This window comes from Lepisma saccharinum, chromosome 12, assembly GCF_977018435.1.
Source record: "Lepisma saccharinum chromosome 12, izLepSacc3.1, whole genome shotgun sequence".
Taxonomy (NCBI): Eukaryota; Metazoa; Arthropoda; class Insecta; order Zygentoma; family Lepismatidae; genus Lepisma; species Lepisma saccharinum.
The window spans coordinates 54,764,972-54,781,782 of record NC_139240.1 but is presented as its reverse complement, the minus strand read 5'-3'; the positions used below and the strand labels follow the sequence as shown (position 1 = coordinate 54,781,782).

Here is a 16,811-nt window from a genome sequence, read left to right as displayed (position 1 = left end):
CTTATACACCTCGTTCAAGAAAAAGGTTTAAAAGTTTTAGGGAAAGTTTACTCACAAGGTACACAAAAAAACTACTTGCAATTTCGAAAATTATGGAACCACTTGTGAAACTGGAAAAAAAACAACCTTGCATATTATGCAATGAAACCTTGCATATTATGCAATGTGCCAATCCGCCGCGTGTTACGGGTTGCTTGCCTACAAGGGGTTGATTTCTTCCAAACACTCAAAAGTTCACTTCTCTATATAGTTTTACGCAAGAAGCCCAACTCAATTTTGCACGCGACTGTGCAAGCAACTGCTCAGTTTTAGCAAAGTCATCCGCCAGAGAAATTATACGGGAGGAGAGGAAGATTAAATAACGACTACACCGAGCTCTTTTCTCAAACACCATTGTTATCTTTTGTAAAAGAAACACTAGCAACATACGGAATATAGCAATGTCGCTGTCAAGTTATCTAAGCAGACTTTTTCCCTCCGGAATTCCTGGACGAATACCTCGCTCCGGCCAATGACTTTTGTGCATTCCGCGGGATTATTATTCCCACGCGCAAAGCACGAACGCGGAATGTGATCTTTAAAACAAGGAGATTTCCTTCTGATGGCATATGAGCCATCTACCTATCATTATTTGCAAAAGGATTATTCATTTAGGCTCTTGGCATCTTTGTTCTCCATTAAACTGTTTGCTGATCGTATCGCCCCTTTCATGCTGCTCAGTGTACAGCGCAGCATAGTTTAGACTATCACACATGCTCAGATAAAACTTGATGTATGGAACACTTCAAAAATGCAAACTTGGTAGAGTAGAATTAAATCGATATCGATGTGAACCTCCGCATAGTGGTAAAGTCGCGGAGTAATCAAGAAGTTCCAGGTTCAATACTCGGAGTAGGCACAAAGTGGCTCGGATTCTAGGGGAGACCGGGGCACAGCGATCCCTTGGGGCAAAGCAATCCCTCGAAGAAAATGCACTTTACGGTGCTGCTTCCAAGTGGGAAACATGTCAACTGCAGAGCAGCCATAGTGAGTGTGTTGTAGCCGATGAGTGTTGCGGAACGTGGGCTGTGAACAACAAGTGGAGATAAAAAAATTGTTTTGGCACGTCTGAACTAAGGTAAGCAGTTTACAATATCGTGTATTGTTAATTGAGTTACTGATCGAGCCTGCTGGTTGAAGCTTGATGTGAGAGGGCAAAATATAAACGCTATACACATTATGAATACTTCTGTTCTCGGAGTGTTCTTTGACGGTGAGAATGGTCGCTGATATCAACAACACTGGTGTAGGGCAACGTGATCCCTGAAATGGAAGGATGGATCAAGTGCAATGGATGCAAACAAAAAAAAGTGCTGGTGTGGAGGAAGATGATAGTGCTTATACTTGTGACTTTTGCCTTGAAAATTAGGCTAAGTACACTTTTAAACAAATTTTTATTTGTTTTTATTATTTTCATATGAACCTGTTTCATATTTTCTTCTCTGAATGGCACCTGTTTTCTTCAACGTGTTTGTAAGTTACATACTTATAATACATTTACTTTTTATTAATAAAATTAATTAATTCTATACTTAAAATCGTGTTTGACAATAACAATTTGAAAAGAGTTCACTTTGCCCGAACCCGGTCCTTTTGCATTACCTTACTTTTGGCCAAATTACTTCTTAAATACACAATGAAATAACTTCAAACATATATCAATATAAAAACAAATGTTGTGGTATCAACTGTGTTAAATTTAAATGTATTCGTCGCCATACAGTGTTCTGTAGGAAGGGTCAAAGCTTAGGGGGATCACGCTGCCCCTGTCTCCCGTACTCTAAACTGTAGGTCGAGGCCCAATTAACCTATATGTGCCCAAAGTGGACTTAAAACTGAAAACTCGATATCAAGAAAATAGTTCTACAAGTCAAAACCTGGTAGACTTTGTAGCTAAGGGCGAGTGTCTGAGTTCGCAGTCGAATTTTTGAGTTTGAGTTTTGTTTTAAGGCTAACTGGGACTGGACCTACAGTTTAAAGTGGATCCGAGCCACTTTGTGCCTCCCGGGTATCGAAATCCAGAAACCCTCGATTAAAAGACGACGACGTTACCACTACGCCATCAGACAGGCCTGCGTTCGCAGTCAAATCAACGACAACAGCTTCATGCGATGCAAATTGGCTTCATATATCCATCAGGCTATCATTCGTTGTTCATTGATTTGGATAATTTTACTTCGCTTTTCTGCCACTTTTGGCTAATCATGAAACTGGGGATGAGTGATGAAACTGATGAAGAGACACCTAGCCACTCTAGGACTACGATAAAATTCAAGTATAATTTCCATTTTCAAGGGGAACTTTCCAAAAATTCAAGGGTACAAGCCGATGCTTTCTCTATTTCAACCTTACATACTGAGACTCTGCAAACACAAGTTATAGATATTACGGGATAAACTTATCTACGAAAAATTGTTAAGTGTATAATAATTTCACTCAAATTTCCCTAATCAACTTGAAGATATCTTATCTTGCAACAATCTTCCGTCCGTCAAGGTAACTGTTCTGCAAAGGACACTAACAAAGTAAACGCATTGAGAGAATTCTGTTTTATTTTCCATACAGTCTCCACGGTACTCTTCCGTCCGTGGCAGTGTGCCAACTTAGCTCTCTTGGAGCCAGATCTGGCTCTTTCGTGCACTCGTTCGGCTGTGAACTGGGACGCCCACCCTCGTGCTCCACTATGATGCCATCACTGGTTCCGGCCCACATAGGCTAACTTTTGTCATAATTATACATTTTGCACGTGACGTGATATTGTTATATTGGCTGTGTCCCCCCCCCCCAGCTACTTCTTTATAGCGCCGTGTTTGACGTGAGATTGACATAATATTGTTATCAGGGAATTCTTTATTTTCGATTTCATACGAGCATCGGTGAATTATTGAGATGGGCGATGCCGCCGGATACATGTTGAAAACTAAGAATAACTTGTCATCAATTTAGAGTTAACGATAATAGCAGTGCCCCACCCCTTTGTGACAACCAGCATTACCCTAGCAGGTACTTTATCCAGCCTTCGTAAATCTAGCTCCATGAAAGTCAGTTTTAACTCCATTTAAGGTGAAATTTAGTTCTTTTATGCGCATCAGGTTTGGCAACAATGCCAGGAGGCAAGGAGAAAAGCAATGATCATATGGGAGAATGATTTGATTCGTTCTCTTGGGAATATAAAACTTCCGATGGAATAGAAAAAGATGTCAAAGGGAAGAGGGAAGTTTGAAGATGCATTTCACCAGCGGAAAAGTCGAAACTTCCATTCGACTAGCCGTAAGTTGATGTTGAAGCGGATTCCCCATAAGGAATACATGGAATTCCGAAAATTCTTATTCATCATATTTTTCAAACATCGTGTCCAGCTCAATAATCAACATAAAAAAAATAAAAACGCTCCCACTTGCAATATTGAAGAGAAATTCATACTCTTGGATACACCCAGGCTTTTTTAATAGCAGTGACCATGCGTAACGATATCTCCTCCCCTTAAGTTAGTGAACAAACACCTATAACATGGGGCAATTCCTGCTTGGCAAAACAAGAATTAAATTTTATTAAACACAGGGGGAAACGAAGTGTTTAGGAGGATTTTTAGAGTGGTGAGGCAAAATTGAGAATAGAGAATCTGAATTTAAGCCCATATCACACGGAACTGGATTTCTAGTAGGAATGCCCTAGTTGGCGCTGAACTAACTTTCTATGTAGCAATTATGGCCGCCTCGCTGACTGCTTGACTGGTTTGGAGGAATACGACATGTTCTAATTGCTACTTGCTTTCCTCGACTAGATTCTGTGGAACAGCCAATCAGAGCAAGGTTTCGCCATGTGAAGATAATCTGTGAGTGTGCAAAGGAGCGTTTTTGTCTGTGGTTTCCGAGTGTTACTCCAGCAATGTATAACGTATACAGCATGAAAGGGCCTTTGAGTTACACCATCTATGCTGAGTGCACGGTGTTTACATTTGAAACAACTAAAATATTCTTCCATAGTGTACAGTAAACGTTGTAAAGTATGTCTTTAAGCAGCGCCATTGTTTTGTATCTAATAAAGTGTTATACGAAACGTTATTCCTCTCGGTTGAATAGTTATCGGCTTTTAAAAATGTGAAGTGATACATTGTTTACATCTCACGCGGCCGCCATTACAACTTCCCTCGTATGGGAACAAAAGTCTATCGACAAGTACGCTGATAAGTATCGTGTGAGGCGAAAACTAGCAAATTGATAGCAAGTCCAGCGCCAACTAGGGCATACCTACTGGAAATCCAGTTCCGTGTGATGAGGGCTTAAAGCAGACTTTTAGAGAAAGCCGGTCCTTGTCGCCCACATAAAAGAAACGTTTTAAAGAGACAAAAAGTAATAGATGTTACAAAAAGAAAAAAAAATCGGCATGGAACTAGAGAAAGGAAGGAACGAAAAAACAGACTGAAATTGGAAACCATCTAGAACAATGATCAGTGGCTTTGAAACCGCGCATCCTTTTCTAATTTGAAACCATACACTTCTTTTGTCAAGACCAGGTGCCGAATGACATTTTACGTGCGAAACGTGACACCGTTCAGGTCTATCGGTGACTGACGAGAACTGACCCATTTCGCACAACTTTTACCAGTATTTTTCTCTCCTACACTTCAGCATGCATAATTGCGATCCGCTGGGCTAATGTGCGTTCCTACGTGAACGTCACGTTAAGAACGTCTGAGGAAAGTCAGGGGGTTTTCTGTAGACTGTTCCTTGTGCACGTGTACAATACATAACTACAGGGTGTCTACCAAAACAACAAATCCAAAATTGTTTACTTTTTTTTTTAACCTTATTATCGTTTTTCCAAACTTTTATTTATTCGACCCTTACTCAAGTAAAGTTGGAAATTTGCAATTGCCGATAGGGAAATATCGGAATTTATTTATCGATACCGACAGATATCTTCCCGGGATTATTCAAATTATCCTGGAAATTAAGCAAAATTTAAAGTTTCTAATTAGTTTTGTGAAAAAAACAACTTAATTTGGAGATGACATAACATGTAATTTATGTACATTTTAAAACAAAAATATTGGTCAATTGATGCATATATTAAGAGTGGAATACTTACACACTATTGTTAATGAACACTTTGAATAACATTTAATTATTACAATTTTCAAGTATCGGTATCGTTCAAAGTAGTGTCGGCTCAGCATTAAAATAAATATTTCTTAATGAAAAACCCCTACCAAAAGGCCAGCTACGATGGAAACTGAAGCTGTATTTAACAAGATAATTAGACTTGCTTTATCTATTAATGTATCCTGGACTGCATTTCGCAGACTAGCGAGGCTCTGGCGTGTGGACTCACAGCCAGTAGAATCTTATGTGGGGCTCGTGTTGTTGTCCCTATATGTTTGTGATTGTCCCTTCACACATCTTATCTTACCACTTACTCATCCTCATCTTCACGATTAGCCAAAGGGGCAGAAAAGTGAAGTAAAATGAAAAATTAAATCAATCAATTTTAGTCATTGTGATAGCAAAAGTTTATAAATTCTTGACTTTATTCATTGACTTCTTGACCTGTGTGTTGATTTCTTTACTCCTTCTTGGCTTTCATGACTTACACTGGTAGACATCCTGTAGTGGCAACCGTGATTCTGTAACGCATGGATGTATACATACAGGTATGGCGTCGCCAGAAACTTTTGTAGGGGGTGTCAGGCAATGGAAGAAACTTGAATAGTAGAAATAATAATGCTTAGGTTTATTATTATAAATAACTTACAAACTATTAAGCGAATGCTATTCCATTTATTACTATCATTATATTCGCCGACCCCCGTGGCGGAGTGGTTATCACATCGCGCTACGATGCCAGAGGTGCCGGGTTCGAATCCCGGCCTGGGCATGAATGTTTGTGAGTGTTCATTCATCAATTTCATCACATCATCACTCATCCCCATCTTCGCTAATTAGCCCAAAAAAAGTGGCGCAACAAGCGAATACAAAGCAAATCAATTATTATTATATTCTTGGGGAAATTTTTCTTGTTTGATATATTTCACAAAGTTAGTGTACCGAAATGCATAGTTACTCTATTTCGATATTAACTTTTACACCTCGTTTTAAAAAAAGAAGCTTTAAAAGTTAGAAGCAAATTTTAGCCATCGTGTTTGTTGTGTGCCCTCTGACATGGAAGTCTAATTTTTGGAAATTTGAAAACTGTGAAACCATTTACACTTGGATTTAAATGGCAAAAGATGAAAAAAATATATTGGTACCTGTATTTTACTCTCATTTCTTAGGTATTACGCATTTTTTTTACTTCGTAATACTGTTTGAATAATAACAAACTGAACTGTATTTACTTCATTAACAATAAAAGTAACAAATTTCCAATTTCCAGAGGGGGGGGGGGCACGGACATGTTCGACCCCCCTCCTCCCGACGTCCATGCATACAGGATACAAGATGTTATTATTTAAGGGCTCGTAGGGTCGAAACGACGTCTCAACGAGGAAAACGTTCTCTACACCGTGAAAGTTTGTCGGTGCTTTATGGGGACACCCCGTATATATATATTCTAATGTTCCTGGAAATCTACAAACCCACAGTAAAGAGTGCATTCAGCGAACGAACCGGTCCGCCAGACTGATTCGGGCAGGAGGAAAGATGAGTTCTCACTCTCAAGGTCACTGAAGGCCAAACGCATCCCGAAGCTACTGCTATCATTCCGAAGCGTGACGAGCACGTCCACGTTTGTAACGTACCGCCCCGCAGAACGTGCCAATTTCTTTCGAAGTCACGTTTCCACGTTGCTTTCCTTTCACACGACCTTCTTCGGCTTCTTGAAGCGACGAAAACATCCGCCTGGTGTTTCCCAGATCTAGAAGTGTCAAGAATTATCTCGCGGTGTTGTTCCCTCCCTACACACGAGTCCACTGTAAGAGTGAAGAGCGAAGGTGCGTGCTGTAAAGAGATGCACGCGATTTCTTAGGCGTGGGCAATTGACCCCCCTAATACTCTCAGAGAAATTTAGTGTAGAGAATCTGATCACCGTTATTGAACAATATTATGATCTTACGGAAATTAAGTATTTTCAAGACGACGACAGTTCCAAGTAACCACGGAAGAGGTGGGGGAGGGATTGTTTCTCATGACTAGGGCTTGGAAGTTGAGGAAAAATCTTTTTTTTTTTTCTAGTGTCCGAAGACGAGGCCCAACATAATATATGTTCATTTTGGGTCATTGTAGGCCAGAAAAATGTGGGTTTTATTTGTCTTTTTTTGCCTCTTTCGGCGTTTTTTTTGACTTACTGGTCCTTTTTTAACCTTTTTTTTAGGTCTTAACGGCTATTTTTGCAACTTCACCTTCTTCTGAAACCCTATTTCTGTAACCCTAGTGTGGTTAGGCCCAATATGATTTTTCAAATTATGTTAATCTAAAAAAATATATAATGTCTGGAAGAAGATGCATTTCATTCATATAGTTTTTTCGCACTGTGTGTTCCATACCACCAGAATTTTGTCTTTTCTTTATTCATGAAATATGTAATTAAAACTGAAGTTATTAATTAATTTGGATTACATTTATACGTCCTTTTTTTGATATTTTTAGGTCTTTTTTTTTTTGGCAATTTATAGGTCTTCAACTTCCGAGCTCTACTCATGAAATTAAACTATTCAACTTCGTTCTCTAGCGAACACTTCCACACGCAGAATTCGTCGGTTGTGTTACCTCTAAGTGTTTGCAGAAGACATTGCCCATACCCTGAAAATGAGTAGCGGTGATTTGGTGACAAAATTGGTAAGAGGGGCGAAAAAATGACGCCCCCTAATCGCCGTCCATTGCTTTGAATCTGCTGTACGAAACCATGTTTGTATGTAAAATAGTATCTGAACCACAGAGAGGGGAAATAAAGGAGGGGGCCACGGAAGTTTGAATTCTTTTAATACAGTGATTTTCGGCGGATCCGGGAACACTTCATATACGCCCCTGTTCCATACACATGAATAGAATAAAACAGTGAGATGAAATGAGGTTTTCCTTTCTCCGATTAAACTTTCAAGAAGACTTTTGCCGCTCCCCCCTAATCAGAAGGTCTGCGCACGCCCATGCGTGACTTTGGTGAGAAGTCCTATTGGGTCATTCCATGTCCAATCAACATGGTCCTCAACCTTTTCTATTTGATTCATACGAAATTTGGCATACTAGAAGGGGAAAAACTAAGGTAGGAAATTGTGCACCGTTGAGATCCATATCTTTTGTATTACCGAAATTACAAGGGTGCAAAATGTGCGACTTTAACAATGTTTCCCAACACCTTGTTAACTTTAAATTGCAACATTTCGGCAATTTGGGCACCTGTAGAAGTGATTCAGACTGCGTTGGAAAGGTATTGAAAGGCCTTGCATGCATCTGTAAGGGTAAGAAAAACAATTGAAGTTGCTGCAATGAAAATTTTGATAGCCATTTTCTAAAACACACGTCTTCTAATTTTTTCAAAAAAAAAAAAAATATATATATATATACGAGGGGAGAGTGAAAAGTTTTGAGCTTCAATGGAACGGGTGTTTGAGCTACAGTTTCTCATTATGATTTCTCTACATAATCACATATTATCTATAATCACCCCCAAGATCAATGCACTTACGCATTCTGTGCTGCAATTTGTTTACGGTCATCTGGTAGAATGATTTGTCCCGGGTCTCACACCACTGAATGACCGACTTCGTCCATGTGGAAGTGACGTCCTCGAAGTGAATTCTTCATAGCAGGAAAAGGATGAAAATCTGACGGGGCAGGTCGGGGGAATAAGGTGGATAGGGAAGTGTGGTGAAGCCACACTCGACCAAAGCAGCCTGTGCAGTGAGGCCTTGTCGACAGAGGTACCTAATCACATCCCTGTCGGCCACTCTCTTCTCTTTGACACTTCATTCATTTTCAACCTGACAAAAAAATAGAAGAAAACATCTGAATTTCATAAAAGTTTGCGCAGTGTCTCCTAAAACTCAAACCTTACATCCTCCAAAATTTTAACTACCTAGCATCACTCCCTCCATGTGAGGCTCAAAACTTTTCACTCTCCCCTCGTATTTCATACATACACAATTACTCAATAAGTGTACAAAATTTGAAAATGGAATACCAATGGGATCCGGAGTTATGTTACATTTTGTTTTGGGTAGGGAAGATAATGCGTGATAACATATTTTGATGGACAAATTCCTTTAATTCAAAAATAAGTCTAAGAGAAATGAAACACAATATTGTTTGAATTTACGTTCATGAAGCTGATGTTATTACAAATTACAAATACAGGGTGATGATTCAAAATTCCGGTCCTGTAGGCAACTTCGTTATTAGTGCACATAGAGAAAAATGGAAGGAGGGGAAAGTTCTTGGAAATAGGGGTTTCAATTTGAAGTGCTTCAATTTTCAACGTAGCGCGCACCGTTGAGGCTGTATACTGGTACAAGCCTCACTGGAAAAATGCTCCATGCTTGGCCGGAATACCATTGGCCATAGCAAAACTACACCGTACTGGGTAAATTAAGAATTGCTGACGATAATCACACGCAAAGTGAACGAGTAAAAAACGTGAACATGTGACGCATACACCCCTCCCTAACCCTGACCATAGTGCACAATAAAAGGCTAAAAACGCACAAGTGAGAATGAGGCAACAATACTTAGTTCAAACTGTGAAACACACAGTGAACACTATAAAAAATGTCGAGATTTTCAGAAGGAACGTGATGAGTCAATAGATTATGAACCGCTGGGGTTTTCCCAGGGAACCGAAATTAGGCACATGCTGTAAATAGAAAAGATGGCATTCGATGAAGGATATCATTTATCTAGACAGTAAATCCGATAAATTCATGTTGAGATTTTGTTTGAGTCGACTTTAGCAAACATAGGCTAATCGGGTCTGGACTTACTGTTTAAAGTGGGATCCGAACAACTATGTGCTTCTTCCTTACAAGAGACGATGTTACCACTAAGTCAAAGTTACTTTAAGCAAAAGTTAGGCTAATCGAGACTGGACCTACAGATTAAAGTGCGATCATTAACACTACTACATGCCTCCTGCCGTCATCGAGCCAGATACACCTTAATTACAAGGCGACTAAGTTACACTACTCCAAAGTGAGTTTCAGTCCGCTTTATGCTCAGCTAACTACTCGGGACTGGACGTACAATCAAGGTAGGATCCGAACCAGTGGATTCGAACCTAGAACCCCTTAATTCCAAGGCCATCGGGGAGGGTCACGGAAGTAGGTACACCCTCGTATGGATTGATTAATTCATTGATTGAGTTTGTGTTTTAAGTCCACGTTTCAAGACCACTTTATGCACAGATAGGCTAATCAGGACTGGACCTACAGTTTAAAGTGGAACCCTTCTGTGCCTCCACCCGTATGGATTGATTGAATTACTTTTTTTTACTTCGCTTGTTGTGCCATTTTTGGCTAACTTGCGATGATGAGGATGAGTGATGATATGATAAAATTGATGAATGGACACTCACAAATATCCATGCCCTCGTCAGGATTCGAACCCGGAACCCCTGGCGTCGTATCGCGATGTACTAACCACTCTGCCACGGTGGCGGCTCACCCATATGGAGTATGCTGAGTCAAACAGAGAGGGGTGTGTGGGTTGACCCTTTTTTGAAGGCACCCAAATGTCACCTCCACTACCACGTAGTATACCTTGGACTGCATTTTGCAGACTAACGACGCTCTGGCGATTGCAGCTGCAGACAAGATATTCCTCTGCAGGAGTTGGGTTGATCATATGCCATTCTGATTGTCCATTCATCCACTTTACTGTATACTTGGTCCTGATTCGAACTTAAGTTCGGTATCTTTGACATAGCTCGAGAGGCAGCCGACCTGACGCGTATGACGCGTGACGTCGTGTCATTTTTACCTGCAGTGTTTAGACACCAACACGCACTGCGACGACGTTCCACTCCCAAGGTTTCCACATTGTACATAAAAAATAGCACAACAATAACACAGCCCAGAAAAGATAACCGCAACCTTAAGTTACGAAATCTGTAAATAAACTGAGTTGGCAACATCTAATTTACTCCACGTGCACTTGACAATCACAAGTTCCAAAAACGGACCCTATTCGTGGCAAAGGTTTGGTAAAGTTCAACGTGCATGTAGCACAATGCCATGAAGGCGCATTTAGGGGATGTGGGGGTAGGGCCCAGACACATTCTCGATCTCGGCTATTTTGGAGGTGATGTGATCAGCACCACGCACCGGTCCGGCCGTACCCATTAATTTGAGGCTGGGTGAGCCCAGAGCCGATTTATGCGGGCACGAGGCCGACAAAAAAATCCCACCTTCGATCACCCACCTCCCGCGTGTGGCAGTCAGACATCCTACCGACGAGATATCCGCGGCTGTAAAAAAAGCAAAGGAAAGGTTTGAGGGGAGGATATACTGGGCTCCACGTGGACTTGACATATGGTTGTCAGAGGGAAACTAAACTTTCTTTGAAGTGAAGTGGCGTTCGAATCATGACTTCACCATTGTAGCGTTCGAATCAGGACTTCAACGTTATGTCCATTCAGTCTCAACTTCGCGAGTATCCAAACGTGGTAGAAATGTGAAGTAAAAACAACAACAAAATAATAAGATAGATAGATATTCGTGTGTACTTACCGGCAGGAGCGTTGTCGACAACTCGGAGGTCATAAGCGTTCTGGTATCCGACGCGATAGTTCGTCCTAGAGCCGGAATCCCATTGCACCACGACGGTTTTATCCGGGGACGTGGCACTCCCCGGTTTTCCCAGTTCGACCACGGTCCCCACGTGACCTTCCCCATCGTCCTGGTTCCCCCACTTCCAGTCTGGGCCGCGCACAACGCGCAGCCCCACCTCCAGCATCCTCTCGCTCCACCTGTAACGACAAAACAGAAATTAACATTCATCTCCAATGCAAACAAGTGTTAAATCTACAAGATAAGCGGCCAATAAGAGTGACACTGGCAACGCGAGGCGGAAATCCCCAAAGCGCTCGAAATCTATGACGAAGTTACAAGGTGAGAGGGAAAGCGGGGAGGGGGTCAACGCATCAATTTCGCAATTCACCGTAGCTTTTAATTACCAGCGAAAATCCCGCTAGCGTGACAGGCCGCATGGCTCATTTTCCCGGTAACCTAGGATACTGTATAAAATGCACTTGGTGCACTAACAGGGTGGCTACAAACAAGCAGAAATGAAATTCCCTGACTTTTCCAGGTTTTCCAGGACAAAATTTACATTTTTCCCTGACAATTACAAACTAAACAAAATCGATGTTTTTGCAAATGGAAATAATACTCATACAGATCCACGTATGGTTTTAAGTACCAATATTATCTTCTTTGAAATTGACTTAATTTCTCTATTCCCTATGATTTGAATTCAAACTGCAAAATAGTAAATTTGGGAAAACAATTCAGAAGCTACGGAAGGATTACGTATTTTGTCATGCGCAGTAAGTTTAAATTAAAATACTTGATTATTTTTTAAGTTACGACTAAATGAGATACGAGTGAAGAGAGATTGATTAAGAAATACAATTTGTAATTTATCAGTCTCCTTATACATTCTCGGTATTATAGTATATTGATATTTCCACTGAGGTTTGGAACCCTCTGGTTGCAAAAACCATGAGTGCGGACTCATTTTTCAATGAATAAAGCTACTTCTCTTTTCTCTGTAAAGCAAACAACTTAGCCTAACTCTTGCATATAAGTGAAACAATTGAATCGATCAAAATAAAGTGTCATATTACCTTACATTATCAATGGGATTTCTGCTTGAGTACAGTATATCCAAGTGAAGTACTGTGAAACTGACAACATGCAGTTATACCATTAATGCTGACGAAAAGGGTATGTAGGTATTAGAAATCTAAGGGATTTATAGAATTGCATTGTATAGATACCTGATTTAGCTAACCACACATTAAAACAGGAAAACACTAATAATAAAAGATTATGAAAGTCCATATACGAGGGGCATCCTGAAAAAAGCTCCAATGGTGCCTATACACAGCACTAGTGGTCGGAGAGCGACACACACACACATGCAGGCAGGAGAAGTGGCATGTAGCTGTAATCTGGTACAGTTGCAATGCAGCCGTTTTAGGACAGTTCTAGGTTAAAGACTGCAGCTCTCACACAGTCTCCCACTGACTGCGATGTAACCTACATTGCATGCTCCGAATTTGGCACAGAGCCACCAGCAATCGTGTGAGGTGTGCAGACCAGACGTCGTGAGTGATAGTATGGCCAGACGATGGTGCAGACAATTCACGAAAGGCCAATCGAATGTGCACAACCACATACAGCTAAGTACACACGGGCCCTTTGCATCACTTCAGGTGAGAGATCTCGGACCACTCCCTGAACAGCCCTGGCCTTGAATGTACTGACTTTCATCTCTCTGCTTAACTGAAGAGGTTTCTGGCAGGGCAAGGAATTGACAGCTACACTGCGGTAGAGATAATTCCAGTCTTTGCTGTCAGACACATATACCATGGACATACAAAATTTAGTGCCATGCTACGACAAATGCCAGAACAACGGTGGTGATTATGCTGAAAATTAGGTTAGGACTCACTGTTACTAATGCAATAAATTACAACTGATATTCTTGTTTTATTTATACCTAATCGGCAGACTCTGATATTTTGTTACTTTTTTTTCTTTTCAAATTGGTGTATTTTCTTATTTTTTTACTTTTTACTATACGGTGTTATTTTTCCCAAAAGTCAAATTTTCATTTTAGCGCATTTTCTGGCAAATATCTAAAATTATACCTTCATGGTGTTTTAAAACTACTGTTTGAAATTGTAAGTCACATGGCTTATGCCTCTTCGTGAGAGTTTGATATCTTGAAAATTATTTTGGGAAGGTTATTTTCCATACCCCTTTTTTAATTTCAAGGTAAGAATTTTAGATAATGGAATTTTCCCCGTATATACTGAAGGGTGTATAATGACCATAAGTGGCGACGCACCCAAAAAATTAAAATCAGTCAATCTCACGTGACAGATACCGATATATTATGGCACCAAAAATTGGCATTATCTTTTTTTGACTTGTTAGTGTTACATTTCCCAAAATTCGCATTTTTGTTTTAGAACATTAATCTGCCAGATATACCGAAACTTAATACTCCATTGTGCTTTTAAACTATTATTTTAAATTGTAGGTCACATGGTCTACATACTTTCTTGACAGTTTGATATGTTGGAACAGATTTTTGAGGAAGTAAAAGTAAAGTGCTCCCTTGCACTTTTCCATGAAGGAGTATAGGGGTGTGGAGTTAGGGTCCCACACTTTCTTGATCATGGTCGAAGGTGGGGTTGATGTGATCAGCACCACGCTCCTGGCTACATTTATCCCTCAAAGTTTCCCTCAAGGTACTAGCTTCATATGATGCTGGGTGGTTCCGGAGCAGTTTGAATAGGTGGAAAACATACCGGTTCTCCCCTGCAGGGGATCGACCCCGGGTCTCTCGCATAGTAGTCAGATGCCCTAACGACTGAGCTCCATTATTACTCACTCGACAAATCCCGATGGTGCGCACTTAGCTTGGTAATTCAAAACATATCTCGTGCGACAAATACAAAGATGTGGCTCTCGTGTGACGGTAGATACGCACTCGATCTCCTGTTAGAACCCTGCCACTTTGCTCTGTGATGCAAATGGTTTTTGATAGAAGTTGAAAAAATCGTGGGAAATACATGATTTAATGTGGCTGTCGGAATTATTTCATGTACGTATAAGTATAACTTTATAGTTTACTCTTGAGTAAAATGTTGGAAAACTTGCATGTTCTATGTACACAAACATCGCCTAGAAAAAATCAAGAATGTTGGATTTCATGAAATTTTTCGTTGTTTTAGGACATTTATTTTTAAAAAATCGCTCAAAAACACCAACAATTCGCATTTTATGCCAAATTCGCATTATTTCGATATTTCGAACGGGCGAAAAATGTGTCCAGACATCACTGCACATTCCTCAACATAACTGCACAGCAATTACCAGTTTTCACGGTTTTGGCGTTTACGGTTCCCTACTAATCGGAAATTACTTTCTGGCTACCCCTTGTATAAATCAGTAGATGGAAAGTGAAAATTTAGCAGGGCTGGCAAACAAAAGTCAATTCTTGAAGAAAGTGATTTGCTTTTATGATTGAATGATTTGAGTAAATATGATATTAAAATATTTACGTATTTATTATTAGTATTTTATTTCATAATATTGGACATTAACTTCACTCAGTGAGAGATTAATGACCATCTCTCACGAGTTCAAACAGACAGGACAGAGAGTGGTGTTAATTTCATTGCAATACTAGTGTTGCAGTAAATTTGAGGTTGCGAGCATGCACTTGCCAATTTTTATAATGTTCACCAATACAGGTTTATGTTTCACTTTTTCGTGATAGTATTCAATATATATCCCGTTTGGTTGGATTCTTATTGATATCTAAAAATAGTGCAATGTCATTGTAAACGTATGTTAACTTGTGCGAAACCAGTAACGTCAAGATGATGAAAGAAAACCTTCGTAAGCACTGCTACATTAAATATGGTGAAGTGAGCCAGAAGAGTAATAAAATTCCAGCAGCATATTTTCAGTCTAAAGCTCTTCTTGTTTACGCATGCGATTTTTTGTTGGATGTTGCAGTCCATGCAATTTCTGTCGCATGTTGTAGTGAGATACTTTGTCGGGTGGCGATATTCAACAAAAATAGTATGTATCAATAAAACCTATTTTTCTCCATGTTCCTTCAGTTTGCCCAACAAAATGCCTTACTATCAGACGACGCCACCCGCTCTTATCCCCTCCATCTGTTGACAAGTCCCCTTACTACTCCCATACGGAAAAGAAAAAATGATAATTTAATGCATTTTCCATGTAATATTTAGAGGCTAAACTAAACCTTTACTCCCCCAATGATACCATATGGTATCATCAGAGTAAGGTCGTACTGTCCCGATGATACCATATGGTATCATCAGAGTAAGGTCGTACTGTCCCGATGATACCATATGGTATCATCGTGGCTTTTTGGACCTTAATACTCTTATATTTGGGTCGAACTCTGACACAGGTCTGGAGCAAGCCTGGGAAATTCATATTGATGACCAACCTCTCCCCCTCTCCGCAACATATCAATGCCACATTTCCGAACATTTTGGCTCATTATTCAACTTCTATGGCACCCAGGAACATGAAACATGTTTCAAACAATCTCTTTGGAAACGTCCATTCCTTGAAGAGAATACTAAGGTTTGCGCCTTCTCCCAAAATAGCGGGAGAAGAGGGGCAAACTTCAGATTTTTTTTTTCATTGAAATTCATTGGTCGCGCACCCCAAACCCTTCCTCGATTCGGCGTTCTGAATTTTACACGGTTACATGCTCTGATGTTTTAGCTGAAAAACAAAACTTATCCGAAGTAAATTGCTCCGATAGTGCCCAAGTTGTAACAATTTTCCTCCAAAAATGCAAATTACCTATTTTTCGTAAAAAAATAATAATTTAAAAAATCACATTTTGGCTTATTATTCGACTTGTATGGCACCCAAGAACATAAAATATGTTTCATTCTCTTGAGAAATGTCCATTCTTTGAAAAGAATACTAAAATTTGCGCCTTATCCCCAAAATAGTGGGAGAAGAGGGGGCAAATTCCAGATTTTATTTTTTTTCATTGAAATTCGGGGGAAGTGCCCACAGCCCCCTTCCTCGGTCCGGCATTCTGAATTGTGCA

The 16,811-nt window shown here is 40.1% G+C and overlaps 1 protein-coding gene across 2 annotated transcripts in view; it reads right to left on the bottom strand.

Moving 5' to 3' along the window:
- The window catches only part of mib2 (E3 ubiquitin-protein ligase mind bomb 2), a 185,012-nt gene that overhangs the window by 56,686 nt on the left and 111,515 nt on the right, over nt 1–16,811 (bottom strand). For both annotated transcript variants that reach the window (XM_083132382.1, XM_083132381.1), the window contains exon 2: nt 11,696–11,934. In XM_083132382.1, coding sequence (XP_082988508.1) covers nt 11,696–11,921 — 226 coding nt within the window. In that variant the 5' untranslated portion in view covers nt 11,922–11,934. The remainder of the gene's footprint in view (nt 1–11,695; nt 11,935–16,811) is intronic.